Source organism: Schistocerca nitens, chromosome 2 (genome assembly GCF_023898315.1).
Source record: "Schistocerca nitens isolate TAMUIC-IGC-003100 chromosome 2, iqSchNite1.1, whole genome shotgun sequence".
Lineage (NCBI taxonomy): Eukaryota > Metazoa > Arthropoda > Insecta > Orthoptera > Acrididae > Schistocerca > Schistocerca nitens.
In genome coordinates this window covers 870,090,561-870,115,786 of record NC_064615.1, presented here as the reverse complement: position 1 = coordinate 870,115,786, position 25,226 = coordinate 870,090,561, and the positions used below count along the sequence as shown (strand labels likewise).

Sequence of the window (25,226 nt, the reverse complement as noted above, 5' to 3'; positions counted from 1 at the left end):
TATTTAAACCTTCGAAATGCATTGTGGAAATGAACAGTAACTGGTAATGATAAACTTGTTGTTTATTTGAAATTATTTTCCTTTTGGACTGATGCTTTGTGTTGTCTTAAAAATAAAATTTGGCAACTGTCCTCGGCTTCGTCATCAATATTTATAGTTTTCCTTGTACTGGTTGGTCCACTGACAGTGTCATGATTCTGTCTATTCTTCTGCAGGTTCCAATTACAAATTTTATTTTCTGTTTACTTCTGTTTTCAGTTTCTTAATCTCTTCTTTCTTACTTTTCAAACATTTTGAAATAATTCAAAATCTTCATTGTGCGTGAAATACAGCAATAGTTCTGTAATTGTTGTACTTCGTTGCTGTTTTCTCTTTGTGTGATGATACTGGATTCCTGCTGATATTGGCATTGGCAAGTGTGGTCATAGTGTTTTCTTCTTATTTCTCATGATGTTCAAAGTACCTAACTGTTTTTGATACATATCTGTATTATATTAGATTTAGTTTCAACCATTGATCCGTTATAAGGAGGTCCTCCAAGATGTAGAACATGTCAGAAAAACAATATTATGTGACAAATATTTACAACTAAAACAAATAAGCTAATTTACCTTCCACAAGTCCCATGCTACGTGAAAAGATCATTTTACAATATTCGTTTACTAAGATCGCATTAATGCACTGAATTTTAAATTAATTTTTTTTTTGTTTATAAGGTAATAAACATACAATGAACACATTATTGCACTGAAATGGTGCAGTTCACACACAATCAGTTGGTTCTACTGATAAATTCATCAATGGAGTAGAAGGAGTTGGCCACCAACAAATCCTTTAGGCTTCTCTTAAACTGAATTTAATTGGTTGTTAAGCTGTTTATGCTGCTGGCAAGTTACTGTAAATGTATGTTCCTGGGTAATGCACACCTTTTTGTACAAGAGTAAGTGACTTTAAATCCTTGTGAAGATTATTCTTATTTCTAGTATTGATTCCATGAACTGAGCTGTTGGTGTGAAAAAGTGATGCATTTTTAATGACAAATGTAATTAAGGAATAAATATATTGGGAAGCAGTAGTTAGTATCCCTAGTTCCCTAAACAGGCCTCTGCAGGATGTTCTTGAGTTCGCACCACATATAACCCTTATTGCACATTTTTGTGCCCGGAAAACTTTAGCTTGGCTTGATGAATTACTCCAAAACATAATCCCATATGACATTATCGAGTGAGAGTAAGCGTAGTATGTGAGCTTTTGCATTTTTATATCCCCTATGTCTGACAGAATGCACATTGTAAATAGAGATTTGTTTAGACACTTCAGCAGTTCTGAGTTGGGCTCCTCCCAGTTTAATTTATTATCAAGTTGTAATATCAAGACTTTAACACTGTCCACTTCTTCTACCTGCCTGTCATCATATGTTAGGCATATACTCGTGGGACACCCCTTACAAGTTCTGAACTGCATGTAGTATGTTTTTTCGAAGTTTAGTGAATTGGCTGTAAACCAGTGATTAATGTCCACAAATATTTCATTAGCCAATCTTTCTAAGATTACACTTGATTTGTTATTTATTGCAATGTTTATAACATTGGCAAACAAAACAAACTTGCCATCTGGTAATGTTACTGATGAAAGGTCATTGAGCTTTGTAGTGGATTTTGTCAGATCTGAAGGTGGCAACCATTGGCTGAAAGTGGTAATGTGAGTATTTAGGTACAGGGTGTCCCACTTAAATTTTTCATCGCCAATATCTCTAGAACCACAATAGATATTGACGAACAGCTTTCATTGGTGTGAGTGTACGGCAGGGATTCACGAAAGTCATTACTATGAGTCATTCTGAACCATGTGAAAATATTGGTTTCAACATAAACTTAGGTTGTTTTAAATGGGCATCCCATTTTAGTCCATAAGTAATCAAACTTGAGAAATCACAATAATAATGGCTTTCGTTGCATCACAGTACATCAGTTAAATCCTGAGAAATTGGAATGTGAAGTTGGCACATGAAATGAACTAAAAGCGCCGCTATTGAACTTCCCACAATGCAAGCATGACCCACACTTTGCTCATAATCACAATGTGATTGACATACTAATATGCGACAAATGCTGTAGTTACATATTGTTATGTATACTGTTGGTACATGGTCTGGGAAACATATGGATGTTCGGTCACCAACAACGAAGACAAGGACGTGGTTTACTCATGCATGCTTTATTGAACTTTTTGACAGAACTACAGTGGACACAGTGGTAACGAAATACCAATAACCAGCGACCAGAGTAAACAAAATTAATGGCTGTCAAAGAGCCATACAGAGGGATACTTGATATTTGTATGTAGTTGTACATCAATTACACAATGGTACATGCCACATACAGGACATCTCACTGAACGCCTTCAGTGACTACATCACAATAGAACCGTTGCAGATGGTATAACACAAAAATAAATGTACAATAGTACCAATTAAACAAACATACGTCTTATCTGTAATACACAAAGTGTGTGCTGGTGTGCAATCACGTGTGTGTCAGCCAAAACACTACAATTTATGTTTAAAGAGATCGCCATTTGCTTGCTGCTGTGCACACTCTTATCACGGATCGACTCACTGCTCTCAGCGTTTGTGGTGTTATTGCAACACTTGCAACGGTAATATGGGCTTTCATGTTGGCCATTGTTGTTGGGACCTGCTGATACACCATATTTGTCACGTGTCCCCAGAGAAAAAAGTCCATGGGGGTGAGATTCAGTGACTGCTGGAAATCCCTGAATGGGATTGCCCCGTCCAATCCGTCAATGTGGGAATTGTTGGTTTAGTACCTGTCGTGCCAGCATGGCATTGTGCACAGGGTATCCATCATGTTGATACCACATTATTTGACGCAAATGAAGGAGGTAGGTCTTTCATTCGTCCAGAAAAGGTGCGTCTCAGGAACCGCTCGTACTGTAACTCAAATGTCATTATTGAAATTTGGGCCAATGACGTGGTGTCCTACTCTACCACATCATACATTGACACTCCACTGACTATGTTCAGTCTTCTGAATTCAGTGTGGGTTGACTAGTGACCAGTGTAATTTGATTTTCCCATGGTTTGTAAACAAGTCCTCGTCGCTAAACAGTACCCTATGCGTAAAGTCATGGCCTTGCCGCAGAACCCACTGACAGTATTCTAGTCGATTGTGAACTCCGTTGCCATGAAGGCCTTGATGTAGACTCCACGTGGTATGTGTTGTATCTGTCTGTTGTGTAGTTTTTAAAAATGTATGTAGTTGTGTTCCGTTCTGTACATCAGGTGGTGTGCTTTAATTGTGTGTACAAGTGCAGTTCATTAAACTGAATGATTTCTTGGCACATATATGTATAGTTACACATCAGGCAATGCCACACACAGTATTTTGACAACACAAGTTATCCCAGGCAAATTACGCAGTTTTTTTATGGAAATATTATTTGAAGGTTTAATGCCTGCAATTTGGAACACTTAAAGAGCGGTGTGAAGCACAGCACTACCTCGTATGTTATCAAACCATCACAGGTTTGTTTTTGCATTGCAATTTCATAGAAATTAATATTGCTTTAATGTCATGGGTCGCTTAGAGAAATATTATTGTTTGGCCTATTTATCACTGATCATTTCGGAGTAAGTTAATTTCTGTGAATTTATGTAGCTGAGATAAAAGATAGCTGCTATGCAGCAACCACAAGAATTTTATGAAAACTGCTATTAATTTCGCAAATAAATTACATTGACACTGTAGTTAAATAATATAATTAAAATGCGAACTTTGTAAGTTATTTTTCCGGCTCTGTGCCCTTTTATATTGGCAATATTCAAATAAGACGTTGCAGTCATGCAAATGGCCGACAACAATCAATCATAGGTTCATGTTGTGTTATTCTTAACAAAATAAGTTATTAGTTTCCTAACATTCAGAGATGCTAAAGATACCTAAATAATGGTTTTAAGAGCAAATAAACACACACTTTCAACCAAAATGCAATGTAGGTACAATTACAATGTGGCTCACATCCGTCATTCAAGATCGAGATCACAGAGTATGTAATTACATAAAATCGTTTGACTATTTCACAGTTATTACTGTTTTTAACATAGACTGAAGAATAATACACATAATAAATCGATATTGTTTTCAAATACAATTACATTGAATAATGAACGTTTTTTCTGTGCATTTTTATATATGTCTTTCAAGAAGCATAAAAGCGTAATTCATATCCATTGCACTGTTTGTAATTCCATATGAATAAATATTGTTCTCCCCAGGGCTACTGTAAACGCCCCCTCTTCTCCCCCTACTCCTTTATATACATCTCCTCTTCCCCCCACCCCACCACCTCTTAATGAATATTGTTTCAGTAAAGTGTAAAGTGTGGAAGGTTTGTAATTGTCCAGTGTGAAAGTGGGTGTGAATTAACATTATCAGCTTAGCATCAATATTATTAAAAGGATAAACTGATACTCACCATGTAGTTGAGATGTTGAGTCACAGACAGGCACAACAAAAGACTGCTATCATTTTAGCTTCCAGCTAAAAGGGGCTTCTGAAGTAGAAAACTTTGCAAGAAAACTCTCTCACAGATGACATGTCTCTGGCCACTGTGGTCAGACTCAAGTCTGGCCACAGTGGCCAGGGAAAGTGACAGAGTGTGTGTGTGTGTGTGTGTGTGTGTGTGTGTGTGTGAGAGAGAGAGAGAGAGAGAGAGAGAGAGAGAGAGAGAGTTGTGTTTGTGCGAATGTGTGTGTTTTCTACTTCAGAAGGGCTTTTGTAAACCACATAAGGCCCATCCTAGACCACACCTAATGCAAAAGAACCAACCGATTTGCTCAGTTTGCCTGGGTTGGAGAAAGTATGTAGTGTTCAAAGTTCGATCCAGTAGCTACAGTATGCCCTCCTTCCAATAGGTATACAAATGGTTGATAGGCCAAGGGCTGTGCAGAACACTTGACCCTTTATCTCTTTGATCGATAGAATGATCATATGACCCCCCTGAAAAATAACATTTTCCCACATGGCTTTTTGAAGTATATTGGAATGGTGCATTGTCGTGCACAGATCAGTAATGCCTCTGTGAAGTTGGCAACCATTTACAAATTTCTGTTGCGTATCTATACATGTGCACATGATGTTTTGTCTTGCTTAAGACACTAGTCTCCCAAATTTTATTTTTTGTCTCTATACTATAAAGCACTTTTCATTCCAGAAGACTTAAGTTTGACTAAGTTGATAAATGATTCATAAAGCTCATAATGTGCCTGTAAATTCAGGACACCTTGAGTTTTTCTACATAGTTGCTGATTTTTCATCTCCGAATATATGCTTGCAAATGAGGGTGAAACATTAGGTATTGGTCCTGTGCATGCTCTTTCAGCCAAGAAGTTTTAACAAAGGAAACGTTAGCTGTTAAAGACTTAATTTTATTACACAACTGCAGCATTAGAGAAACAGCTGCTTAAAATGTGCCATAATTCCAAACCTTCCCATTGTTCTTCTCTGTGAAATGGAAATGAAACACCCACCCCATGATTGTATCCTACCATCTGTAGGTTACATTCTGTTATAACTCTATTGGAAAACCATTAGACTTAATTGTTTGATGATTTTTTCCTGTTGTTTTTACAATTCAAATTATTAAACCCTCCACTTTGGCTCTTAACACAGCTGTTTGTTATTATGTGGTCCAAGCTCACTCTTTTCACAACCAGAAGAAATAGAACAGAACAGTTAATATTGCGAGATGATAATTTTGAGTTTGGGAGTCAAGTGTGGGTGGAGTTACAAAAGGTCAATTGTGGGTGGAGTTACAAAATGATTGCTTATATTCATTCCACCCACTCTTATCCTAGAACAATGTATGGTGCTTACATTACTTTTAAGAAAAAGTGTAATATAATTGGTAATCCATTATAATTTATGAAAATAATTTAGAAAACTTGGTCAACGTTGAAAACTGTATCGGCTGTAATGACTTAGCTATTGTTTTCCCTCAGAAGAAGGCAGCCAGTTAGCCCTTCACTCCCAACTATGATTCTTCTTCTCATCTAATTACGTTTATTGCTTTGTCTGTATTGTAACTTTTTGATACATGCAGTTGTTCAGTTCATAAGTTCACTGTTAACTGATCTGGTTCTGTGTATATGTTCTCACTGCTTTGTTTAAGTATCACATTCGTTGTTCTATGTTGTATAGATGGGAATGCAACTGCAAATGATGAGAATGTGTGCAATGATAAGTGATTATAACAACATGCACTACCACCTGACGCAGTTTGCTTCCAATCTGAAATTAAAGCCCTCCAGTTTTGGAAAAACAGCTAGTTCATTCTGCAACGTTTCACCTTTCTGTTTGTAATGGAAATTAGAGTTCTGCCCTTTACCAAATCATTTCCTTCCCTTTACTAGGTATGAGGATGATAACAGTAACAACCATGTCATTAATTTAAACCATTAACTTTTCCTATTTGTGTGTTCACGCTACTTAGCAGTGATGTTGCTATTGGCTGACTACAAGTGTCCTATGCTTTGAATATCTGCTGTCATTGGCTGGCAAGATGGTGACATGGGCTATGACTGGCATACAAAATCACATTGCAGTCTCTGTTTCAATGCTTCGGAAACTGGGGAATTCTATTCTAGTGTGTAAAATCCTTACCATTCAAAGGACTGCGCTTATCATGGAAAAAGTGTATTTTCACCTTGGAAGAATATACACCCTGTATTACAAATGTATGCCACAAGTCCATGCTAAATATTAGCTCCATAAGTTGTCTGGAGTAAGTGTTTGTGTTTCGTCTATCAAAACAATTTTCAAGTCTGAGACAGTTGTTATCTCCACCTCATTTGAGGGCAGCAATGTTGTATTATGAATAAAGTGCAACCCCCTCATGTTTTTACTCTGCCATATTTAATTTAATGGCTTCTTTTTTAAAATCTACATCATACTTCTGCAAGCCACCTAGTGATGTGCGGCAGACGGTACTTATGATGCTACACTTTAGTTGCATAATAGTCCTTTATGTAAACCCTAAAACTTTCAGTTTGGGTGACATAGTATTTGTACGGTCTGACTTGGCTGCTTAAATACATCGTAGTAATAAGACTCATATTTTTTTTTTTTAGTCTTAAATACTTTGTGTTGTCATTGTGGAACAAAGGGAGCTTAAAGTAAGCTTCGATTGGGCAGCCTTGTAATTAAGGGTTCATTTGACTTAGCTTCTCTACAGCACAATTTTTGGATCCACTGAAAACAGACCTAATTAAAAGTGGAAACCTGTTGTGGACTTAACCCTTTTGCTGCCACGTACTTACTCTCTGCATTCGTTGCTGAGTGTGACTTTGCTAAGGCTGTACTGTTCGTCAGATGCTACTACCTGTGCTGAGAGAGGCGTTCTGGCCGCCATGACATACCTATCATCCAATCGTAAGAAAACTATTTGGTGAAAAAATTAGATTTTTGCCTGGATTACAGTCTTCTATTTTCGTTTGATAAAGGACTGAATTTGTTTTCATTATTCATCATAGTTACTGTGTTGCATTAAGTAAAACATTGCATAAACTTTGTGTATGTTTGATTTTTAGCTCGTATATTTTAGTGTGTGAAATGTAGACACGGTATTGAAATTTTATTTTGAATTGAGAGCAGACAATATCTCATGTCGTTCGCAAGTTATTGGCTCTTACATCCGACGAATGGTCATGTGAAAAGCACCAGTTTTCATCTATGCACATAGTGAATCGTGTGACATAACAATCATCATATTTCTTAAACTGTTCAAGATATTGAAATGGGGTTTTCTGCAATTGATAGCATGCAAAGAGGCCCATACATTGTATGGTAAATACTCAAAATTTTTTATTCACCAAGGTATGGAAGAAACTTACATGCAGCAGTGAGAAGTCGGCAGAACGGGACACTTAAAATATGTCAGTTGCAGTTCAGGGCTATGTTGAAACATGCCTTCAACACCTGGGAAGTGGCAGAGCATGACAAGTTAACTTGTACACAGAAGTTAAAGTTCTTATTAGCAACTGGAGCAGCACTTTGTTAATTGAACATATAAGTGCTGAATCAGCACCCTCTGAATGTAGAGAAACTAATAGTTTCTGGTAATGTCTCCATGAGAAATTATACTTGTGATTGAGCTTTTGCAAACAGGTTTTTTTGGGAATTACTTCATTTACTTCAGAATACAGGAATCTTAATTCATGCACTGATATGTATGGGATGTGCTGTAATTTGGAGTAAGATATTGGTTTTGTAGTGCAGGAGGACTGTTTTAAATAACATGACGCTATAACTAGTCTGTGTGTTTCAAAAAGGTGTAAGTAGATGAGAAGTCAAGCGTATTGTTTAGCAAACTTCTTCTCATACGATATACTTATGCTGTAATATCATCTCATAGAAAGACAAATTTTGCATGATATGCATTTATGTGCTTACTGAATTAGATTTGCACCTAAAATTTAGTATCTGTAATACATAACTCATATGCAGAAATCTCATCTCTAGTGTGGCAAGCTTGCTTCTTTCAGCAACTGGAAAAGCAGTTAGTATTTCCAAATGATTATTTTCGGTTCAGGATGTAACTATAGAGGGAGGTACAAAAGGGATACTCTATTCTATCTGTCCATGAAAGTGTAGTTGCTCACGTTCAAATTCAGATGTTATAAAGTATGTGTGCAAAGAAACATTACTTTTAAGGAAAAGTATAGGAAATATGGTAAGTCATTTTAATATTGAAAAATAAATAGCAAAATCAATGACAAATGAAATTTTGTGGGCCGGAATGATGTAGACATCATCCTCTCAGAAAAAAATTTACCCACAGATCCACAAGTGCCTAGTATCTTCTTGTGTAATGACACTTCTTTTACCACTATTGGCTCTCTCTCTCTGTCTATATATCTATCTCCCCTTAAATACACCTGGTAATTGATATTGTTCCAAGCACTTGTTTCTCAGTGCTTTGCTTAAAAGTCTCACTATCTTTATCCAGAATTGTATAAATGGGACTGTGACTGCATATGATGAGAAGTTGTGCAATGACAAAAATGATTATAACAACATGCACTACCACCTGATGCAGTTAGTTCCTAGTTTGAAATAAGAGAGTTTCACAAAAAAAAAAAAAGTGATTAATGACATATTCACAAAATCTTAAATGTGCTCGTATTTTTACATTTTGACAACGTTAACTGGAATACTCTCTTTCAAATTCTGAAGGTGGCAGGGGTAAAATACAGGGAGCGAAATGCTATTTACAATTTGTACAGAAACCAGATGGCAGTTATGAGAGTCGAGGGGCATGAAAGGGAAGCAGTGGTTGGGAAAGGAGTGAGACAGGGTTGTAGCCTCTCCCCGATGTTATTCAATCTGTATATTGAGCAAGCAGTAAAGGAAACAAAAGAAAAATTCGGAGTAGGTATTAAAATCCATGGAGAAGAAATAAAAACTTTGAGGTTCGCCAATGACATTGTAATTCTGTCAGAGACAGCAAAGGACTCGGAAGAGCAGTTGAACGGAATGGACAGTGTCTTGAAAGGAGGATATAAGATTAACAGCAACAAAAGCAAAATGAGGATAATGGAATGTAGTCGAATTAAGTCGGGTGATGCTGAGGGTATTAGATTAGGAAGTGAGACACTTAAAGTAGTAAAGGAGTTTTGCTATTTAGGGAGTAAAATAACTGATGATGGTCGAAGTAGAGAGGATATAAAATGTAGACTGGCAATGGCAAGGAAATCGTTTCTGAAGAAGAGAAATTTGTTAACATCGAGTATAGATTTAAGTGTCAGGAAGTCGTTTCTGAAAGTATTTGTATGGAGTATAGCCATGTATGGAAGCGAAACATGGACGATAACCAGTTTGGAGAAGAAGAGAATAGAAGCTTTCAAAATGTGGTGCTACAGAAGAATGCTGAAGATAAGGTGGGTAGATCACGTAACTAATGAGGAGTTATTGAGGGGAGAAGAGGAGTTTGTGGCACAACTTGACTAGAAGAAGGGATCGGTTGGTAGGACATGTTTTGAGGCATCAAGGGATCACAAATTTAGCATTGGAGGGCAGCGTGGAGGGTAAAAATCATAGAGGGAGACCAAGAGATGAATACACTAAGCAGATTCAGAAGGATGTAGGTTGCAGTAGGTACTGGGAGATGAAGAAGCTTGCACAGGATAGAGTAGCATGGAGAGCTGCATCAAACCAGTCTCAGGACTGAAGACCACAACAACAACAACACTACACATGCAGCTACTAACATAATAGTGAGTATACAGTTAATTTATTTGCAGAGTTGCCACATTTATAGTGCTGTTCCAGGGAAAGTTATGGGAACCACAAGAGTTCTCACTCTTAGAAACATCAAATTAATTATTGTATGAAAAAGATGTCTATCCAAGATCATTGTATTTAAGCAGTTGATAATGCACTTGCTCTATCACTTTAATATGTGTTAGCAGCAGAGGAGTATCTAATAAACATGTCTGCATTCACATATGTTGTCACACATGGTTCTGCAAAGTTTCCTGACATTAAAGTGGATAGGTACACACTTTTTTTTATTACATTTGAATAGTTATAAAAGTGTTTTACCTATGTGAACATTACTATATTAGTGTTATAGCTGCTAATTTTGGCCTTGATTGTTTTGATAGTGTTGTTGCCATGAAATAAAAATTTGAAACAAATCGGAGGCTGAAAATCCTGAATTACCAACAAAACATCCAAAGGGGGCCCAGAAAAACCTTTGTTCCTGTAAGAATACCTTTGACCTCGTTCTGGAGAGTGAAAATAAAACGAGTTTCATTGAAAGAAAACGTCATAGTGATGAATCAAGAGGTTTCTAGAAAACAAATATGCTCACCAGCAAGCTTTATGCTGAGTTTGTTCAGTGGAAATGAGCAGGTACTTATTTCAGGCGTTACCTGGAGTATTTAATGTACTGATTAAAATAGGACCTTTTACATATGACAGTTACTCACAAGGTATTTTTTCTTGAGATAGTAAAATTTAACAGCTTGGATATACGTTTGAAGCAGATACACCTATCATTTCCATCGTGCACACCACTAGAACTGAGACCCCTGTCATACCATGGTATCAACTTTTATATTTGTAAAGAAATTTGCCATTGAGCTGTGAAAGCATTGTGACCCTGTCCATAAACTATTTTGTTCCTGTAAAATTGTTCGCTAGCAGGAATTTTTCCAGGTGAAAGTAAAGTTAGAAATTAATGGGAGCAGAATGAGGATTGTCAGTTTTTATTAGAAACCATTGTGGGTTGTTTTCGAACATAGTAACTAATCAGGCTTAAACATTATCTCTGAGATATTTGACAACTTAACTCCTTATGAAATTCTACAGAATAAAATCTGAACCAGGTCATGACTGTTGAAATTCATCAGTGTCAAAGTGTTAGGAAAGAGAGATCTTTTTCATGTACTTGAGAAGATGAAAATCACTTGGAGCCATACCGGAACTGTCACATGGTTGTTCAAAAAAGTTCTGTTTTCCCTCTCAGTAGCAACACTTCTGAACCCAAAGATGAAAAATAGCCCTCTGACATTTTACATACATTTAGTTCATTGCTATCTACCGTATTTACTCAAATCTAAGCCGCACCTGAAAAATGAGACTCGAAATCAAGGGAAAAAAAATTCCCGAATCTTAAGCCGCACCTGAAATTTGAGACTCGAAATTCAAGGGGAGAGAAAAGTTTTAGGCCGCACCTTCAAATTGAAACAAAGTTGGTCCATTGTAATATGAGACACAATTTAGGTCGAATGAAAGACGATACAGCTACAATAGTTTGGTTCGAGTCATAAGCTTAGCAGTTAAGCTTTACCAGGTAAGCTTTACCAGGTAGCCATTGCTATGCGTCAGGCGCTCCGTCCGTATTTATACGGGTACCCTTCCTTTTTCACGTGCTTCGTCTGGTTTGAATCGATTGCTTATTTTGCTTTGATCTGATAAGTGCCATTTTCTTTGTTATAGGTGTTTACGTCACTCTAAGCTGAAAATGCATTACTGTACTGCGTCATGCATTGTTTGTCGCATTCTGATAGTGCGTGTTTACGGCCTGTCGCCGCCCGCGGCATGGCTTGCTTTTGTGCACGCTACCGCCGCTTACAATTAAAAAAAAGAGAGGAATTGTCTCATTAGCGAAACAATGGCAAGTGACTGCTACTTGTTGTTACTTGCACTGCTGCTTTCTTTGATAATGATCAACAAGAACCAAATAATAGACTGCGTATGATAGAACATGTTCTGAACGAGAGTTAGGCGAAAATTTTTCTCCGTTTGAAAATCTTCGCGGCCGCTTCTTTAGTACATCAAATTCTGCACAGAAATTAGTCATTTTAGATTTAAAAATCTATTCAGTTGCCGTGCTTCATTTCTGACTGTATCACTATTAGGCATAAGAATAATATGAATATAAACATGACACGATACGTATATTCTTCCGCGTTTGCTGTTGTCTCACTCTAGTTTCGTAGTTTATTAGGCAGACAGGATTTAAATGAGATAGCAGCAAACACGAAAGAATACATGGCAAAATGTTTATATTCGTATTATTCTTATGGTGAAGAGAATACTGCATGTGATTCACATTTCATCAGGTTCCTATTAGCAACAGTCTTGCCAGTCGGATTTTCGTAGTACATTGAAATTCTGCTACTTTCGAAGATGAACAATACGGAATTTGTATTTACTTCGTTGGATAATGTATGAAAATGCAGTGGTCGAAACTGGGAGCGGAGAAAAAAGCTCGTCTTCCACCCTTTTTTTTTTTAAATTTATTTACTGACGCAGAGGTTTTGGCGCCAGTATTTATCTCTGTGCCTACAAAGCATACCTGTGTAGCGCTACATATATTCGACGGCAGAAGTTAGTTGTGGCGGCACCTACCAACATTTTTCAGAACTTCCGCTTGCTTTGCACTCGATTCTAAGCCGCAGGCGGTTTTTTGGATTACAAAAACCGGATAAAAAGTGCGGCTTAGATTCGAGTAAATACGGTAGCTCTTTTCATTTATGTTTTGCAGCTCTCTGTTTGCCACCCCATACCTCTGTTTACATTTTTCCTCTGTCTGATTTTATCCCTCCAACTGTTGTTTCCATTTACACTCTGTGATATCTCTGTAGATTTTATTTCTCATTTCTAATGTGCCATTTCTCTAGATTAATTATGGTATCATGGAAAATATGTAGTCATTATTCCCATTATCTTGGCTCAACCTGACCTTGCTAACACTGCACCCTTCTGATGCACAAGAGTGACTATATATACCGTCTTCTCCTCATATGTAATTTTCTGCTTTGCATTGTAATGAATCCATTCTCACTATATCCTGATATCAGAATTGGTTCTAAGTTCTGGTAGCTCAGGATTTGATGTGTGGTTTGGGGTGTTGATTTTTTGACTGTGCCTCTGTTTTCCATTTTCTCTGCATTTGGGAAGCTTTGTCAGTCTCATGTATCATCCAGATATTTATCTGTTTCGTGGTGTTATGTGATTGAAAATAATTATAGGCATGTCTTATTAAACATGCCTTATGTTTATCGTCACAGATCGTACGTAAAAGTTGCAAGTGTGCATATTCTTTTGCATAATAATATTGCCCATAGTTTATTAAGAGATTGTGCTTCGCACATTTATTTCCTTTGTATGTCCTTATGTAATTGGCAATCTCTCCCCATCCCTTACCATCATCTACCCATAGGAACTGTTCCTATTAATATTCAGTAGAAGGTGAAAATTAATTTCAAATAGCAAATTTGGCAATTGTTTCTAAAATGTACCATTTTCTCGATGATGTTTGCTGTATACTTGAACATTGATGTAAGTATATGACTAGTTTGCATAGTCAGAGTTGTGTGTTCTACATGTTTCCTTTTTGTTACAAGCTTTCTTACTTTTTACTCTGGGTGATAGTATGTTCTTTACGTAACTGCCTGTAACTCTTGTCTTATGGTTGAGTGGTGGTTTGTCTTTTCAATTTAGTTCAATTCTGTACATAACATTTGTAATAGCTTTCATTTTAGGAAATTTACACTGTATAAATGATGCAAAAATGCACAGTATAAAGATATAGTCTGTACTATAAAATGGTGCTTTACTTTTGTACCTTAAATTTATTTTGTGTTTCTTTCAGTCAGCTGTACAATATGGGAAAATCATGATGTGAAGAAGGCTGATCTTTCTGTGCTAGATATCAGTTCCGCTATTATAGCCAGAGTGGAAACTATGCCTGAAAATATGGACTATTTTTATGCAGGTAATATTACAACTTCCACATTCAGTCCACAATCATGCTGAGAAGGTTGCACAAAAAAGATATCTCTCTCTCTCTCTCTCTCTCTCTCTCTCTCTCTCTCTCTCTCTCGCTGTATATGTGTGTGTGTGTGTGTGTGTGTGTGTGTGTGTATGAGGGGGGGATCCCCCCCTCCCCAATGCTCTCTTCTTAACTTTTTTGCTGTTAGGAGATTGGAGACAGGTTGAGAGCATCTTGCTAACTATTTTCTTACTGATTAGGATGGACTGTATTTCTTTTTATAAATTTATTTTAAGTGTTAATTAATCAGTTGTGCTGTGCTCCTTGAAAGATGTAGGAGGATATTAACATGCACAGTTCAAGAAATAGAATAAATTTTTGTACACTCGATAATGACTTAAGCAGGCTCCTGTTCAGTTTTGAAGTAGTCCATCTTTGAGATGTGTGCACTAAGCTCCAATCAGAACTGCAAAGAAATAGCTGTCAGTCACTTCGATATTCTTATTCAGATACATCACAGTGTCTGAGAAACCAGCAAGTAATGTGGGAGCCCATCTTCTGGCATTGAGTTTGGAACTATCTTACTCGAAACCTTTATCATCGAGTTCAGATATCAGAAAGGAATGTCAAATGGGAGTGAAATATTTCATTGTGTGGCTCATGTTGCTTTTCTGACGTACAGTGAAGTCTCACTGAAATCCCTGTACTGACTTGTTTTGCACCTGCTTTGTTGCAGTTTGCAGACTGCTGTATGAAATTCAGAATGCTGTTTTGTGGGAAATTTTCATGCCTGTAGGTGAATCCAACTTTGCATGGCAATCTGTAACATTAATGACCAAAGCACATATAACCATTATGTTCCACAGTCGAAGCACAGGCTGCATATGTCATCTTAACATCAAAGTATAGATCATTTTGAAGATCATAAAGTGCATGCTACAAACTGTGCAAAATTTCCTTAACAGACTTTTGCAGACTGAAGAAAAATGTCAAATACTGGCCTTGATGTGTTCACTTCACCTCCCTTTTTCTAAGGTAACTGTCGTGCTTTGTTTTGGCGTAAAAGTTTCATTAACACCAACACCCTGACTAAATGAGAGACCCAACTGATTTTAAAAATTACAAAACACAAGAAATAGTGTGGTTCCAAGTTTTTATTTCAATTTTTTAAATGTTACATATGTACTGATGGTTGAAACAGATGCCTCCAGCTAGTTATTTTTCCACAAATGATTGATAATATTTGGTGTTCTGAAATTTTCTTATTGGCTCAGGTTGTCGTCCTCCAGTTGATATTGTTAGAGTATCCAACGGGAAGAATCATTGGAATTTTGAAGACATTCTATTGAATATTCTAAACTGAGGGAACTAACACTTTTTGTATTAGTTACCATGGTGTGTGGGAGCTGATGTCAGAGATGCGGCAGCCAAAGACTTGTGTGGGGTTACATCTATGTAGTAGGATTATGCTATCTCTGTGCATATTCTCCACTCTAAAGTGAAAAAGAAAAATAATTTTTTGTGGGAGGAAGAGTCATTGCAAATGAGAACAAGCTGTGACCAGTAAAGCCAGTCATTTGGCAATGTTGCCCATCTTTCTAAATTCAAAGATGGGAAGAAGAAATTCTGATTAGACTGAATATGCAATTGCCTCGCGACACGTGCTTTCCAAATAAGAGGATCCATCTGTATGGGATGATTTAACAAAATGTGCACATTTCACTGATAGAAAGTCAGTCCTCAGATACACAGGGTATGCACCATAAATTTTATGTGATAAAGGTATGTCCACACAATGAGTCTTTCATTGTATGCAATCATAGACGCAGCAGAATAAAAGGGCATGCACAAAAATCTGTGGAAAGACCGCATGTATGCATGGGCATTCTCATATCCACAAGTTGCCTCAATGCACAATCAGTCTGCTTTGAATCTCCTTCTTTGCTTGGGGGCTTATGTTGCGCTTATTTCAGTGAAAAGGTGATGGGAAAAGAAAACGCAAAAGCGACTGGAGACAAGTAAATATTAAACAACGGAGGTATGAGAAGTACAAGGTGATAACGTTTTGTCTGCAAATTTTCAAGATGAGGTCATGACGAGATTTTAGATTTTCAGCTTGGGAAACTACAATGATAATGCTGACAATAAAATTTTGTTATCTATTAACTGGCTACTTATATACTTGTTTGAATTATTTATTTCTCATTTCAAAATAATGCTATCAAAAATGTAACTTGTGATATGGAATAATTGCATTTATTATTTAATTGTTCTATACCTCTTTTCACTATAGGAAATGCCTAAGCTTGTGCTTGTTAGCATATTTTGTTTCTATACAGTATTACAAATGGTTCAAATGGCTCTGAGCACTATGGGACTTAACATCTGAGGTCATCAGTCCCATAGAACTTAGAACTACTTAAACCTAACTAACCTAAGGACCTCGCACACATCCATGCCCAAGGCAGGATTCGAACCTGCGACCGTAGCGGTCGCGCGGTTCCAGACTGTAGCGCCTAGAACCGCTCAGCCACTCCGGCCGTCACAGTATTACAATTTGTATCTATTAGCATCTATAAGGACTGTTTTCATGTATAATTATGATTCATTCCCTATACATAGTTATTTACAGAATACAAATAAATAAAAATAAAAGTGATTATTCCTGAAACTTATAGATACTTGTGGGAGGTCCTTTTCTGTTATGTGAAGGTTAGTTGACTTTCAGTGTGTCATTTGTATTTAGTCATGAAATATGATATGTAGATTAACAGCCTCAGAGTTGGCAAATTTGGGAATTTTGTGGAAGCCAGAATCCACTAGAATGGAGGTTTTGTGGGAATATTTTTTGCATTATCAGTGTGCTTCATTTCTATTTTGAGTAGTTTGTTGAGGAGCTACACATACTGCATCATTTCTTTTGTTCAGATATAAGGCTGTTCAGTTGTTGTGCTTTTTAGTTGCCAGACAATGAATATTTGTCCACAGTTTTCATATACACTTTTCACTAGATTGTTATTCTCAGTTTTCCCACTTCAGAACTTACGATATCTCATTGTTCACAGAAATGTGATGGGAGACTTTATCTGATATTTGATAATCAGGGCAACACATCTCGAATTTTTATTCAAATAATCTTCAGAAGCAAGCGTTAGATATGATTTCTTTCTTTGTCTATAATCATCTATCAACTTCAGCGTGCTTCCTTTGGAGTCAACAGACATTATTGCACATAAATTGCTTTAAGCATAACCACAGCACACTACACAATCAAGCAGATACCGAGCCAAGCTGTCCGTCATCTGCTAAAACACCCATAGATTCCCACCAAAGGTAGGTGGCAGTAAACTTTATGCATGGCCTCCATTGCCTGTAAATTATACTTTCACAAATGCGCATGTGTAGTTGCACAAGTGGAAAGTTACGGGCATGTGCACCTTTTGTAAGAAGGCAAAACACACTGCTGTGGCTGAAGAAAGATTTTATTAAAACCATGACTGGTTTCACAACAAATTAGGCGCATCCTCGGATGATCTAAACAGAGATTAGAAAGAAAGTATTTTACAATTTTTTTTCCTTTCTTTTCACTGGCTTAGTAAATTTCTACAGCCAGAGTGATGTAATGTTTTGCATCAAGTCAGACCTCCCTAAACTATTAAATGGGAAATGTCAATGTGTAATAGAAATTGGGTTATCCATATTTATCAGTTGCCATTTACATTGTCTTCTTTCATCTGACAGTCACTTTCATTTCATATATTTTGTTTTACCACTTTGTCATTTTATCTCTCCTCTTGCTATCTGTTTTATTTATTATTCAGCAAAGTATTCTTGTGCAAACAGTCAAACACAGTAAACATACGAAATTTTGGATAATAGTTACAGAACATATTAAATTTCTAGAAGTTTTATGTGATTTTTACATGATAGACTTTTAGAGAAGAAAAAGGATGAGAGTCTCCATAAATGACATTTTGCATCACCAAAACAAATGACAACTTGTCCATATAACTACTAATTTTCTGCTTCATCGTTACCCTATTAGATGTGATTCTTCTTAAAAAATTGTTCTTTTTCTGCTAAAATGCATTTTGAACTAGAAGTTAATGTCTTCTTAAAACGGCCTTTCTTCTTCTGGAAAATTTGTTATTGGACTGTATATGATGACAACTGCTGTATGACAAAGTGATATATTAACATGCACTTCCAGCTGATACATCCAATTTAAAGTAAGGTCATTTAACATTTGTACAGAATATTGATTGTATAGATTCTGAAATAATGAATGCTTAATGCATGAAAAGTGATGAATTGACTGTGTGTTAACAGCAACATAATTCAGTACCTTTCAAGAAAGGCTGTCAATGTGTCTTATGTTCATTTTACATTTCTGCTCTCAAATTATAAAAAAAATTGTAATGATTCATATTTTCATTAAGTTGTTTTGTACTTGCTTCATTTTTACAGGTGTAGTAGTTTCCGTGGTGATTTCCCTGCTGCCTTCAATATGCCGTTTTGTTGATGTTTTATCAGAGACGCAACCAACAACTCCTGTCAACACAGTTATGCTTGCCAATGTGTCATCATCCAGCACCCTGAATATTGGAGGACTACTGTCGCATTTTTCAGACTCTCTTATTTATATTTCTGAGGCTGCTGTTGGGGGAACATTATGGTGAGTAATTTTAATGGTTTGCTTGTACACTAAATGGAAATTTGTTTCATGTATCTGTTTGGACTAGTCTGAAGACGCTAGTTCCAAAACAAGTTTTTTGTTTGTTGAGGTGTCAGCTAGCTGAAAAGCCCTTCCAGTGTTGTGTATTCTTCACACTGAAGTACCACAGTAGTGGAGCCTTTGTCTCCACAGCAGATGATGCTGGACCTGTCTACCTTCAGATCAGAGGACTTAGCTTGGATAAGGGTTGGAGTTTCTGTGTTATTTTTCATGAAGGCTTGGTAGGCTATGTTGGAAGTAAGAAATTCCTTAATAGTTTCTGTTGCATAATGACCTCATTTCTTTGAAGCAGGCCAAAGTGCAAAAAGTTCTGAGTTCTAGGCTTCTCTACGGGACTTGCAACTGCCTCCTAACACCTTATCCGCCAAGGGGCGTGAGCACCCCCCCCCCCCCCCCCAAACACACAAAAACACGCGCCTTCTACGTATTATCCAAGCTACACAAAAACAACCTTTTTTGCCATCCCATTGTAAATGGCTTCAAAGTGCTAACTGAATTCATCTCAGCTCTGGCATGTCAGCACCTCCATCCCATCACACAGTACCCTACCTACATAAAAGACACCAGTCACTTCCTGGAATGTCTTAAATCCATTCCCAGCTGTCTCCCACCTGAGATCCTTGTTGTCATTATTGGTGCAGTCTAGCTCTACACGAGCAATTGCCATACATACAGCCTCTCGCTACCTCTACTAAAGGCAACATGAAAGGCTCCCTAAAGCCTAGTTGTCACTGTAGCAGACTTCATCTCAATCACAAGTTCTCTAGATTTGAGGAACATATCTACACAGAGGGGCCCACTGTGGAAACAAGCACGGCCCCATTGAATGCTCACCTTTACATAGTTCACATGGAAGAGGCATTCCTCTTGATCCAGGTGCTGGGTCACTGACATTTACAGATTTATCAATGGCATTTTTGTGGTCTGGAGTCAAGGTGAAGAAGAATTCTTCCATCTCCTGTAGCAGCTTACCTACTTTTCCCATTTAAATTCACATGGACCTATCTAAAATCACCTGCCTTGACATCGACTTGCACATCACTGAAACCCACATACAAACTGTAATTCATGTAAAATAACCAATAACCAGCAGTACTTATACTTTAACAGCTGCTACATTTTCCAAATCAAACTCTCCATTTCCTACAGCCTAGACATTTGTGGCAGGTGTGTATGCTTCATCACTCAATAGGTGCTTCAGCTACCTCTACCTGGCTTTCCTCTCCCAAAACTACCTGACAGATCTTGTCCATAAACAAATCTTCCGGTCAATATGCTCATCTCACCTTCTGACTAATACAGCTTCCACTTCGAACACACTCGGAAGGACAGCTTGCACACCCACACACAAACGCGCGCAAGCGCACACACACACACAAGCGTTTACCTTTAAAACATCCTTTCAAAACTCCGTCACATGTCTAGGTTACTATCCCTAACGCTGCAATTGTTACTGCTATAAAACAGTTCGGCACTTCCACCTGCTACAATTTCTTCAATGCCACCACTGGCACATCAAAGGCAGATTGATGTGCAAAACCATATACATTGTTTACCAACTAAAACACATCCATTGCATGGTGTTGTGTATAGAAATAAGTCCTATGAAAATGGCTGAACTCTTGAATGAAGATAGTAGAATTGTGTGCTTTGGGATCTACTACTTCAGAATTGCTGAGCGTACTATACATCATGACTCAAGGGATCTGAATGACTTCTACACTGCAAGGGCTTTTTATATCCTCCTATCCAACATTAGTTTCCTTGAACTCCAGAAATGAGAACTCGCTTTCCAGCATATCTTAGCATTCTGCCACCCTCCTCAACTTATCCTCCACTAACTTACAATTCGATGTACACTCTTTTTATTATTTATTTACTCAGTTATTTTCTTTATTCCTATTTTCTTTTTTATCCTTGTCTCCCCCACTCCACCTCCCTCAATCTCTAGTTTGTCTCTGCCTCATTCTTGACTTCTTAGCACTCCTTAGACTACTGATTTCTCTTCCTCTTAATTCATTTTTAAGTACCACACAATCGTCCTATCATCTTGGGACTGAAGGTGGCCTAGTGCTTACCAGTGCACAATTTTTGACCACCTCTTTCATATTTGCATATATATATGTATGAGTGGTGTTCGGTTTAATTTCCTTAAGTGCATTTTCCCTGAGTAAGTCTCTTCGTAAGATTAAGTGGTAAGGTTTTAGATGTTAACCAATTGTAAGCCTGTTCCATTATTCTCCCGCTGTGTTTGGGTCCTTTACGAATATATTTCCGTCATCAGCGATCATCACAGTTTATGAACAGTCCTCCAGCGTCCAGGTATCTCGTTTTTGTAGGTCAAGAAGGGGAGCAGACTTTGAGTTATGCCATTTGTAGTGTTTGCCCACTCCAAAGTTTGTTTTATTGTGTTAATGTTTATAGAAGAGGTTGTGGTTCATGTTGTTGCAATTAGAAACCATCTAAGGAAGCAGGCTTGATTTAGGTCATAACAGCATTCTGGCACTTCCCCATGGAGGTTTTTTGAATTCACAGGGACATGTTGGCACTGGAGATTTAAAATATACTGAAGCACCAAAGAAACTGGTATAGGCTTGCATATTCAAATACAGAGATACGTAAGCAGGCAGAATATGGCGGTGTAGTCGGCAACACCTATATAAGACAACAAGTGTCTGGAGCAATGGTTTTATACGGTGACTGGTGACAGTAAACTTGTTGTTTCATTTAATATCAATAACAGTCACAGTAAAGCCAAATCTAAAATGTTCGCATTTAAATGTTATTTTTAGCTGCATGTTGTGCCATGTTCAGCTGCATGTTTGTGTCACAGGGTGGTCCACATGCTCTTGGCTACAGTTTGCCAGTGGCAGTTCATCATGCGAGACAGCTGGTTGACCTCTGGGCCAATATAAAAAGCTGTGCAACGACTGCAGCAGAGCTGGTACATAATGTGGCTGACAGGTGGTACGGGCTCAGATGAGTCAGGGTAAGCATGTGACAGGGCTGGAATAGGAAGTGCTGGATGGGTGAATTGGGTAGATCTTGCACTTGGTTGTTCCACAGGGATGTAATCCCTGTAGTAAGGGGTTGGGAGAGGGTGTGGTGTGGGGTGGAGTAGGATGTTGGGCAGGTAGGGTGGGTGATAGCATACCACTTTCGGTGGGGTGGGAAGTATCTTTGGTAGGATGTGTCTCATTTCAGGGTATGATCATAGATAATCAAAGCCCTGACAAAGGATGTGGTTTAGTTTTTCCAGTCTGTGGTGGTAATGGATGGTGAAGAGTGTGCTCCTTTGTGGTCTAATTTTGGGATTGGTGAGAGGATTGGGGGATATGGCATGGAACGTCTTGTTATGGACTAGGCTGGGAGATAGTGCCTCTCTGTGAAGGCCTTGTTGATACCTTCAGCATACAGAGCAAAGGAGTTTTTGTCACTGCAGATACACTGTCCCTGGGTAGCCAGGCTGTGTGGGAGGGATTTTTTGATGTGGAAGGGATGGCATCTATTGTCAGTTGGTTGGTTTAATGTGGACAGAGGTGTGGATGGAGCCATCAGAGAGGAGGTGGTTAATGCCCAAACAGAGGACATGCTGGGTTGAGGAGGACCAGGCAAAGCAGATAGGAGAGAAGGTGTGGAGTTTGTGAAGGAATGCGAAGGGTGTCTTGGACCTGAGTCCATATCATGAAAATATTATCAGTGAACCTAAACCAGACCATAGGTTGGGGTTTTGGGAGGTTACGAAGGTTTCCTCTAGATGGCCCATAAACTGGTTGGCATATGAGGGTGCCCATGGCTGCTCTGCCGATTTATTTGTATAACTTCCCTTCAAACAATAAGTAGTTGTGTGATGAGGGATGGTGTATAAGGAAGTGGCCTCATCAGTGACAAGTAGGGATTCAAGAGGTAATGGGATGGGGATGGTTGAGAGTAAGTGAAGCAAGTGGTTGGTATCTTTTATGTGGGAGGCTAGACTTCTGACAATTTATTAGAGGTGTTGATCAATGACAGCCAAAATTCTTTCAGTGGGGGCACAATAACCAGCTACAGTGGGGTATCCAGGATTGTTGGGTTTGTGGATTTTAGGGAGCATGTGAAGGTGAGTCGTGTCACAGGGGTGAGGAGAGAAATGGATTCAGGGGAGAGGTTCTGTGAAGGGCCTAAGGGTTAAAACAGAGATTAAATGTTATGTTAGACTTCTGAGATGGGATCACTCTCACAGAGTTTATAGGTGGAATAGTCAGATAATTGCAGAAGCCTTCCGCCAGGTAGTCAGTGCAGTTCATAATGATAGTGATGGAACCTTTGTGTTCAGGTAGAGTGATTAGTTTAGGATTTGTTTTGAGGTCGTATATGGCTATTCTTCCTTCTGGTGTAAGCTTGATGTTCTTAGGAAGGACCTAGGGAAGGATGGTCAGGCAAAGTTAGAGGTCAGGACTTCCTGGAAAGTGACCAGAGGGTGGGCTAAAAGTGAAGCCTTTGGATAGAACTGAAACTTTTGTTGGGTTGAGGGGTTTCGTGGAAAGGTTACTAACAGTGTTTCAGGAATGTTGTGGCTCTGAATTAGTGGAGTCTTGGTAGGGAGGTTTTGGGCCATGTGTGAAGTTGAAAAGATCAGCTAAACTGGATCTGCGTGCTATGAGGGATTGACAAGGAGGAAAACTGTGGGCAGGATAAGGGTTGGATAGTGGTGCCCTGAGGGGCAATAGGTTTTAAGCAGCTTGGGTAATTTATGGAGGTGACATCTGGAATGCTCCTCTAGGTGCTGAAGGTCAAGGGATTCCATTTTAGTTGGTATCATACAGTAGCATTATCTAGCAGATGGGGTTCTGGGATGCCTGTGCTGTAGAGATGTGTCTTTGCAGTACCAGGTTTTTGAGGGCCAGGGAGTGGCAGAATCTGAAAAGGTGAAGGTGTAAAAATGTGTACAGACATGTAAAAATATGCACAGATACATGAAGGTGTCCTGTGGGCTTTGATTACTTATCAGCATGCCATGAAATGTGCGTATCCTATGCAAGATCCTTCCCAACCCCCCCCTCCTGAAGTGATATGCCTATGCAAGATCCTTCCCACCCCCCTACTAAAGTGATATGCCATTACCAGCCCAACCTCCACAACATCCTATTACATTCCCATGCCAGTCCCAATCCCAACCAGCCAGGTGTGATGCTTTCCCACCCAGCACTTCCTGTTCCAGTCCTGTTAAAAGTTTGTCATACCCCATCAGAGACTAGGCCGCCTGTGGAAACAGCCATGTCATATACCAGCTCATGACGACCAATCACCTGTCCACCAGCATGAATGGCCACTGACAAGTTGTGGCCAAGAACATGGTTGACCACCCTGTGGCACAACATGCAGCTGAACATGACATGCTAGATTTCAGTGGCGGATGTACAACCCAGACCATCTGGATCCTCCTATCTATTACCAGCTTTTATGAACAGATGGACATTATCCTTAAAATACATTTTCCACTTCTGAAATCATTCTGGCCTCAACCTGCAGTAACCTGCTGTCCTATCACCACCTCACTATATTTGTTTGCTGCCATCTGCCAACCCATCCATCTGCCTTTCTGTTTCCATGCTCCTCTCTTTTTTGCTCCCCCCTCCTCCTCCCCCACCTCACAGCCTCCCAATGTGGCATCTTGGCAGTCTTCTCATGCCTCCATTAGTTTCTGTATGCTCTGTCAGCACTCCTAACTCCCTCCACCCGTACCCTGCTATCTCCCTGCCTCACTCCAGATTTCCACTCACAAGGGAATGGTCCAATAAGACTCGTCGAAACCTACCCTGACATTTTTTTACATAGGAAGAAAACAAAAGAAATGCACTGTCAAGATTTTAGCTGCTAAGAAGCATTGTAAGTATTAAAAGAAAATAGATGAAAATTGCCAAATTCGTAATGCTCCAGGCGGTAGTAGAAATGTACACACCTACTGGCGCTGTAGCAACTGTGCATGCACAACTAGGAACGTACACAGCTGAGGTTGGCTGTACGTTTGTAGACAGGAAACATGACACAACCCGTAATTTGTAAAGGCCATTTCAGGTTACCATTCATTGATAGTTTTTTGACGCTACAGTGCACAGTTACTATTCTCTCGAATTAGCCCCTCAAGTAACATCTATTACAAATTATCAGTTGCTTTTTGCAGTATTGGTAAGTATTGACAATACAG

The 25,226-nt window shown here is 38.5% G+C and overlaps 1 protein-coding gene across 8 annotated transcripts in view; it reads left to right on the top strand.

Annotated features, from left to right (window-relative positions):
* LOC126237144 (protein phtf) overlaps positions 1-25,226 on the top strand; it is a 209,223-nt gene that overhangs the window by 136,773 nt on the left and 47,224 nt on the right. For all 8 annotated transcript variants that reach the window (XM_049946983.1, XM_049946981.1, XM_049946980.1 and 5 more), the window contains 2 exons: positions 14,185-14,307; positions 18,772-18,979. In XM_049946983.1, coding sequence (XP_049802940.1) covers positions 14,185-14,307; positions 18,772-18,979 — 331 coding nt within the window. The remainder of the gene's footprint in view (positions 1-14,184; positions 14,308-18,771; positions 18,980-25,226) is intronic.